We start from the raw sequence: 8,356 nt of genomic DNA on the forward strand, positions 1-8,356 counted from the left end.
TCCTGGGCTTTTTTGGTTGGGAGACTTTTGATGACAGTTTCTATTTCTTTAGGGGTTATTGGTCTATTTAAATGGTTTATCTGGTCTTGATTTAATTTTGATATGTGGTATTTATCCAGAAAATTGTCCATTTCTTCCTGGTTTTCCATTTTGTGGAGTACAGGTTTTTGAAGTATGATCTGAGGATTCTCTGGATTTCCTCATTGTCTGTTGTTATGTCTCCCTTTTCATTTCTGATTTTGTGAATTTGGGTGCTCTCTCTTTGCCTTTTGGTTAATTTGGCTAGGGGTTTGTCTATCTTGTTGATTTTTTCAAAGAACCAACTCTTTGTTTCATTGATTTTTTTGTATTGTTCTCTTGTTTTCTATTTCATTGATTTCAGCCCTCAATTTGATTATTTCCTGGCATCTATTTCTCCTGGGTGAGTTTGTTTCTTTTTGTTCTAGAGCTTTCAGTTGTGCTGTTAATTCATTGGTATGGGATTGCTCCATCTTCTTTATGTGTGCATTTAGAACTATGAATTTTCCTCTTAGCACTGCTTTCATAGTGTCCTATAAGTTTGGGTATGTTGTACTTTCATTTTCATTGAATTCTAGGAAATCTTTCATTTCTTTCTTTATTTCTTCCTTGACCCATTGATGTTTCAGGTGGGCATTATTCAGTTTCCATGAGTTTGTGGGTTTTCTATAATTTTTGTTGTTGGTGAGGTCTAACTTTAAGGCATGGTGGTCTGATAAGATACAGGAGGTTATTCCAATTTTTTTGTATCTGTTGAGAACACCTTCTTCTGTGTTCCCAGGTCATGTTTTGTTCATGTGTCAACTCCTCAGCTGATCTTGTTTCTTCAGACTTCAAACTGTAGGCATCTGATTCCTCTCCCAGATGGGTTTCAGCTGAGCGGGGTAGTCTCACCAACACCTCCAAGTTGTTGGGTTTCACAGGATCAGCAGCTGGGCCCTGGGTTGTCCTCAGACGGAGTGTTCAGATTCGTTCTGGTTCCGTCCCACGGAGATAGCTTCTTCCCCAGGTGTTGGGGTTAGAGGCATCCCTGTTCCAAGCTGCATCTGCTTGTCTCCATCCCTGGGCCTGTCTACCTCTGTGGTCCACCGCTGGGCTTGTATGTCCCTGTCAGCTGCCGCTGGGTCTGTCTGCCTCTGCGGGCCGCTGCCCAGGCCTGTATGTCTCTGCTAGCAGCCACCGGGCGCCTGTATGTCCCTGTCAGCTGCCGCTGGGTCTGTCTGACTCTGCGGGCCGCTGCCAGGCCTGAATGTCTCGGCCAGCTGCCGCCGGGCCTGTATGTCTCTGCTGGCTGCTGCCGGGCCTGTATGTCCCTGTCGGCCGCCGCCGCCGGGCCCGTCTACCTCTGTGGGCCGCCGCTGGGCCCGTCTACCTCTACGGCTGTCTCCGCGGACCTACCTGCATCTGCTTGTCTTCGCCGCTGGGCCTGTCTACCTCTGTGGGCCGCCACTGGGCCTGTATGTCTCTGCTGTTTGCCGCTGGGCCTGAATGTCCCTGTTGGCCACCGCCGCCGGGCCCCTAGAGAATTTTTCTTCAGAATTCCAGCATCTACTGAAGACCAGAGGACACATCCAACTTCCTGGACTAAGTAAGTACTAGATTCTTGGACTTTCTCTTCACAGCTAGTCATTGTGGGACTAGCAGGAATGCAGCCCTAAGTCATTCTAATAAATCTCCTTTGTTCATCCGGAGAGATTTCCTTGTATATATTCTGCAACATTTTTAATGTGAATGAATAAACTCATCCAAACTATTCAACTTGTTTATAAATGTCAAAATTAATTTCCTATTGACCTAGAAAAAAAATGGAGTAATGTAACAGTCCCTAGTAGCCCAGACTGTCTTCTCTGAAACTAATATTGAAATCTGGATAGAAAATTTCAGAGACACAAGTTTCCAGCCCCATTGAAAAAGGAACATAGGGGAAAAGAGAAACTAAAAATCTAAAATATATCTGTAATTGTGACTCCTAGGTTGAAGCAGAAAAAAAAAACAAATCCCAGTTCTTCATTTTGGATCAGCTTTAACTTTCAAACCACCTCAAGCAGATATATCACAGGACCTTTTAGCTAAGAGCTGGGGATACACAAAGATCAGTGTCCAGAAATTCTCCTGCAAGTGGACCATTAACAACTTCTGTTTCTGCTTGAAGGGAATGTCAGAAGTCATTGAAAGTTCCACTTTCTCACCAGGAGCCAGTGACCAATGGTGTTTGAGAATATACCCGAATGGATCCGATATAGAAAGCAAAGATTACATCTCAGTTTACCTACAGTTGCTTAGCTGTCCAAAGAGTCATGTTTGGGCAAAGTTCCAGTTCTGGATCTTAAGTGCCAAAGGAGAGAAAACACAAACTATGAGGAGCCCAAGAGTCACTAGGTTAAGGCAATTCTTTTTTTTATCAATATACAAAAATCCTTTAAACAAGAATAGAAATATATATACAATGTTTTGTAACAAAAATTACCTTAAATTTTTTAACTCTTTTTTTTTATTTTTATTTTTTACAATACTATTCAGCTGTACATAACAGCCACAGATTCCCTTGTTCTCTCCCTTCCTGCCCCCCTCCCCTTCCCCCCAGCCCACCCACCATTCCCACCTCCTCCAGATCAAGGTCCCTCCCTCCCCCGAGGACTGAGATCGACCTGATAGACTCAGTCCAGGCAGGTCCAGTCCCCTCCTCCCAGATTGAGCCAAGCGTCCCTGCAGAAGTCCCAGGTTTCAAACAGCAACTCATGCAATGAGCTCAGGACCTGGTACCACTGCCTAGATGCCTCCCAAACAGATCAAGCCAATCAACTGTCTCACCTATTCAGAGGGCCTGATCCAGTTGGGGGCCTCTCAGCCTTTGGTTCATAGTTCATGTGTTTCCATTCGTTTGGCTATTTGTCCCTGTGCTTTATCCAACCTTGGTTTCAACAATTCTCGCTCATATAAACCCTCCTCTTTCTCACTAATTAGACTCCCAGCACTCCACCCGGGGCCTAGCCATGGATGTCTGCATCCAGATTCCTCAGTCCTTGGATGGAGTTTCTGGCACAACTATTAGGGTGTTTAGCCATCCCATCACCAGAGTAGGTCAGTCCCGGCTGTCTCTCGACCATTGCCAGCAGTCTTTTGTGGGGGTATCTTTGTGGATTTCTGTGGGCCTCTTTAGCTCTTTGTTTCTTCCTTTTCTCATGTGGTCTTCATTTACCATGGTCTCCTATTCCTTGTTCTCCCTCTCTTTTCTTGATCCAGCTGGGATCCCCCACTCTCTTTCCCTTGACCCTTGCCCTTCATTGCTCCCACTCATGTCCAGGCTGTTCATGTAGATCTCATCCATTTCTCCGTCATTGGGTGATCTCCATGTCTTTCTTGGGGTCCAAAAATTACCTTAAATTTTTATCAATATACAAAAGTTTTTACAAATACAAAATATTTGAGATTAATAGTTTTTTTTAGTTTAAAATAGATTCAATAATCTACAATATTATCTTATCATTCCTATATTCCCCTAAATGATAACAAACATCCATTACCCACCAAATAACCAAAGACCACCCAGACCCCCGAACTCTTGGGAATGTGGGCATCATTTTCTCTAGACTGCTTTCTGCTGTCTGTGGATGAAGCATCTTTAGGGTCCCAGAGAGAAAATTTGAGATAATGACCAAGTCCTGGTAAGGCCAGTAGTAACCTTTGTTGATAGATATCACCTGCCAAGATTTAGGAGGTCTTTCCTGGAGGAAGATACCATGATAGATGAGGTCATCATGGGAATAGGAAGAGACAGGGTGCTGGGGAGGCTCTCGGGAATCCACAAGGTTGACCCCACCTTGGTCTTCTGGCAGTGGTCCAGAGGGTGCCTGGACTGGTCTACTCTGGTGACCAGCCTAGCAAATAACTTAACTATCATCATAGAGCCTTTGTCCAGTGAAAGATAGAGGCAGATACAGAGATCCACAGCCAGGCACCAGGCTGAGTTCTGGAAATCCAACTGATGAGAGAGAGGAGAGATACTGCAGGCGAGGGATGTTGAGATCATGATGGGAGAACATGCAGAGATGACCAGCCACACTAGTGGAAACCCATGAACTGTGGACTGGTGGGTGTGGAGCCCCCATGGGACTGGACTAGGCCCTCTGGACACAGAAGACAGTTGTTTGGCTCTAACTGTTTGGGGGGTACCCAGGCAGAGGGATCAGGATCTGTCCCAAGTGCATGGGCAGGCTTCTGAGAATTTGGGCAATTCTTCTGGAATGGATTCAAAAAGTTCATCCTTGGAGATTTCCTCTTGTCTCATGCACAGCAGCTTCTTCCAGATGACCAGCTCACCCTTCTCTGCCAGGTGAGCATGGTCCAGGACTCCTTCAACATCTCTGATCAGAGCATGAAGCCAGGGATCCAGGTTCCCAGATGCACATTGGCAGATGAGCTAGGAGAGCTGTGGGAGAATTCCCGATTCACAGACTGCTGCCTGGTGGTAGCTGGCCAGGAATTTCAGGCTCACAAGGCCATCTTAGCAGCTCGCTCTCCAGTTTTCAGAGCCATGTTTCAACATGACATGGAGGAGAGCAGAAAGAATCGCATTGAGATCCCTGACCTGGAGCCGCAAGTCTTCAAGGCAATGATGAACTTCATTTACACAGGAACAGCACCAGATCTGGACAGCATGGCAGATTCTGTGATGGCAGCTGCTGACAAGTATGGCCTGGAGCATTTGAAGGTCATGTGTGAGGATGCCCTCTGCAGGGATCTCAATGTAGAGAACACTGCCCACACTCTCTACCTGGCTGACCTCCACAGCTCAGAGCAGCTGAAAACCGAGGCACTGGATTTCATTACAGCACATGCCTCTGAGGTCTCTGACACCTCAGGCTGGAAGATAATGGTGGGCTCATATCCCCACTTGGTGGCTGAAGCATATAGCTTCCTGGCTTATCCATGAAGCCCTTTCCTGGAGCTCCCTCTCAATCCTCTGAAGAGACCCTGGTTAGCTCTGACCTCCTCTTATGTTCCAGAAGCACCAGCCAGTGTTGTTACAAATGACTCCTGGGTAGAAAGAGATCTGTGGAAAATTTACAGTGAATCTGAGTAAATTAATCAGGGTGGCTCCTGTTTTAATACAGCTGTATGTAAGTTAGAATGCTGGAGAGATATGCTTGACTCTGCTATTCTTTATAAAGTAGACAAAACCTTACCCAAATTAAATATAACATGTGTTGTATGATATTTTGTTTGTTTTCTGACAAATAAAGCTTGCCTGGACATCAGAGGGCAAACCTAACCACTAGATAACCACAGAGGTCAGACAGTGGTGGACACACCTTTAATCCCAGTACTTGGGAGGAAGCAGGAAGATTAGGAGTTCAAGGCCACCCTGGGCTACACAAGATTGATCCAGTCTAAAAAAGAAACAGAGCCTATTGGTGGTGGTACCCACCTTTAATCCTAGCACAAGGGAGGTAGAGACAGGAATATCAGGTGGATAGAGACAGAATCTGGACCTCATTAGGTCAGAGGATCTGGAGAAATAAGAACTCACTGGTGGCTGCTCCTCTGATCTTTCAGCTTTCACCCTCAATATCTGACTCCAGTTTTTATTGTTAAGACTAATTATGTCTTCTTCTTCTTCTTCTTCTTCTTCTTCTCTCCTCCTCTCCTCTCCTCCTCCTCCTCCTCCTCCTCCTCCTCTTCTTCTTCTTCTTCTTCTTCTTCTTCTTCTTCTTCTTTTCTGAAACGTTTCTTGTGTCTTTGTCTTTCTGAACTCACTGTGGCTGCTCAACTCAAGAGATCTCTGTTCTGCTCGTGCTGATTAAGCATGCACCACCCAGCTTTTTTAATTTTTTTTTTTGTTGTTTTTTTTTTTTTGTTATTGTTTTTTTTTTCGACAGTTTCTCTGTGTAGCTTTGTGCCTTTCCTTGAACTTGCTTTGTAGACCAGGCTGGCCTCAAACTCACAGAGATCCACCTGCCTCTGCCTCCCGAGTGCTGGGATCAAAGGCGTGCACCACCACCGCCCAGCAAAACTAATTAGGATCTCACTTCAAACATGAATAAAAATTTTAAATCAGCTTATGGATTCCAGTAGTGTTTCTGTTTAAACTTGGGTCTCTGAAATTAAATAAAGAACATTTCACCCAAACACAAAAGAATATACCTTCTTCTCAGCACCTCATGGAACTTTCTCTAAAATTGACCACATAGCAACACAATCAAGCTGCAATCCACAGGCCCAGAGAAGCTAAGTAACAAGGAGGGCTTTAGGACAAATGCATGGATGTCCCTGGGAAGGGTAAATAGAATAGAGTTTGCAGGTGGACTGGGAACAGGTGGGGATGGAAACAGGAGAGATCAGGTGGGAGTGGGAGGGATGGAGGGAAAGAATATTGGAAGAAACAACTGGAATTTGGGAGTACTTGGGGGAGGCAATGTGGAAACCTAGTGCAGTGGAAACTTCATGAAACTCATGAAGGGAGCCCATGTCCAACACTGCCTGGGTGGTCAGGAACTGGAAGCTGCATGGCACAGAGACCTAAGGTAGAATCAAACGTGATTGAAAAAGAAAAGGTTAATGAAATGATTCTTAATAATAGTCTGCTATACTCATAGATTGGTGCCTACCCAATTGTCATCAGAGAGGTTTCCTTCTGCAGCTGATGGGAGTAGATGCAAAGACCCACAACCAAATACTAGGCAGAGCTCAGGGAACCTTGCTGAAGAGGAGGAGGTAGGATTGTAGGAGCAAAAGGGGTCAAGGGCACCAGGAGAACATGTCCCACTAAATCAACTATGCAGGGTCATAGAGGCTCACAGAGACTGGAGCAGCAATCACAGCCTGCATGGGTCTGCACAAGGTCCTCTTCATATATTTTATGGTTGTTTAGCTTGAGGTTTTTGTGGGACTCCTAACCATCAGAGTAGGAGTATCTCTGACTCTTTTGCCTGCTCCTAGGACCCTTTTCCTCCTACTAGGCTGCCTCATCCAGCATTGATATAAGGGTTTGGCCTAGTCCTATTGCATCTTGTTAAACTGTGTTCATTGATATCCCTGGAGGCCTGTCAGGAAACAGAGAAGCAGTGGATCTGGGAGAGAGAAGAGGTGTGGGGGGGGGGGGTTAGGAGAAGTAGAGAGAAGGAAGGGCTGCAGTTGGGATATATTCTATGAGAGAAGAATAAATTTTAAAAAAAAAAAAAAGGGGGGAGTGTCACTTTTAAAAAAAAAAGCCAGAACCGGATGGTTTTAGCACAAAATTCTACAAGATTTCCAAAGAACAGTTAACACCAATAGTCCTCAAAGTATTTCACTAAATAACAACAGAAGGGAACACTGACCAATTCATTTATGAGGCCACAGTTATCCTAATACCCAAACCATATAAGGACCTAAAAAAGAAAATTACAGACCAAATTCCCATATAAACATAGATGCAAAAATACTCAATGAAATACTTGCAACCCAAATCCAAGAACACATCAAAAGATCATTCACCATGTTCATGTAGGCTGCACCCCAATGATGCAGGGATGGTTCAATATATGAAAATCAATAAATGTAATCTACCACACAAATGGAAAGACAAAAGCAATAAGCTTAATATTTTATGGAACTTCTGAGTGTGGGAACAAGTGGGTATCTGATTCTTCTGCCTGTTCTTGGGACTCTTTTCTTCCTGTTGGGTTGCCTTGTCCAACTTCAATATGATGGTTTTTGCTTTATCTTTATTATATTTTACTTTGTCATTTTTGGTTGTTATCTCTTAGAAGCCTGTTCTGGGTTTTGTTATTGTTGTTGTTGGGTGGGTTTTTGGTGGTGGTGGTGGTGGTGGTGGTGGTGTGGTATTTTGATGTTTGTTTGTATTTTGGTTTTTGTTTGTTTGTTTTTTGGTTCCTTTGTTTGTTTCTTGTTGGGAGGTTAGTTTGTTTTTTGTTTGTTTGTTTGTTTGTTTGTTTTTCTGACAGAGTTTCTCTGTGCAACAGCCCTAGCAGTCCTGAAACTCTCTTTGTAGACCAGACTGGCCTTGGCTCGCCTGTTCTTTTCTAATAAAAGACAGAAAGGGAGTGATCCAGAGGGGAGGGGAGGTGGTGCTGGGGCAAACTGGGAGGAGTAAAGGAAGGGGAAACTCTAATCAGGATATATTGTATGAGAAAATAATCTATTTTGAATAAAAGGGGAAAAAAAGAATTCATACCCTCTTGACAAGAACTGTGGTTCTGTCTTTAGCTATTGGGGGGATGTTTCCTCATTCTCCTCTGATATTATTCCTCTTCTCTGTTGACTTTCATCGATCTATACAGATCTGTCTACAAGACCTGGGATTTGAGGACCTTAAAGAATGGAGTGGACTGTAGTC

The 8,356-nt window shown here is 44.2% G+C and overlaps 1 protein-coding gene across 1 annotated transcript; it reads left to right on the plus strand.

The window, feature by feature from the left end:
* The first annotated feature begins 1,178 nt into the window (after positions 1-1,178).
* On the plus strand, positions 1,179-4,951 carry LOC114683226 (speckle-type POZ protein-like). Its single transcript, XM_028857442.1, has 2 exons — positions 1,179-1,239; positions 4,347-4,951. Exons 1-2 carry the CDS (start codon positions 1,179-1,181, stop codon positions 4,949-4,951), a joined length of 666 nt encoding a protein of 221 aa, XP_028713275.1.
* The last annotated feature ends 3,405 nt before the right edge of the window (positions 4,952-8,356 follow it).

This window comes from Peromyscus leucopus, chromosome 6 (assembly GCF_004664715.2).
Source record: "Peromyscus leucopus breed LL Stock chromosome 6, UCI_PerLeu_2.1, whole genome shotgun sequence".
NCBI lineage: Eukaryota > Metazoa > Chordata > Mammalia > Rodentia > Cricetidae > Peromyscus > Peromyscus leucopus.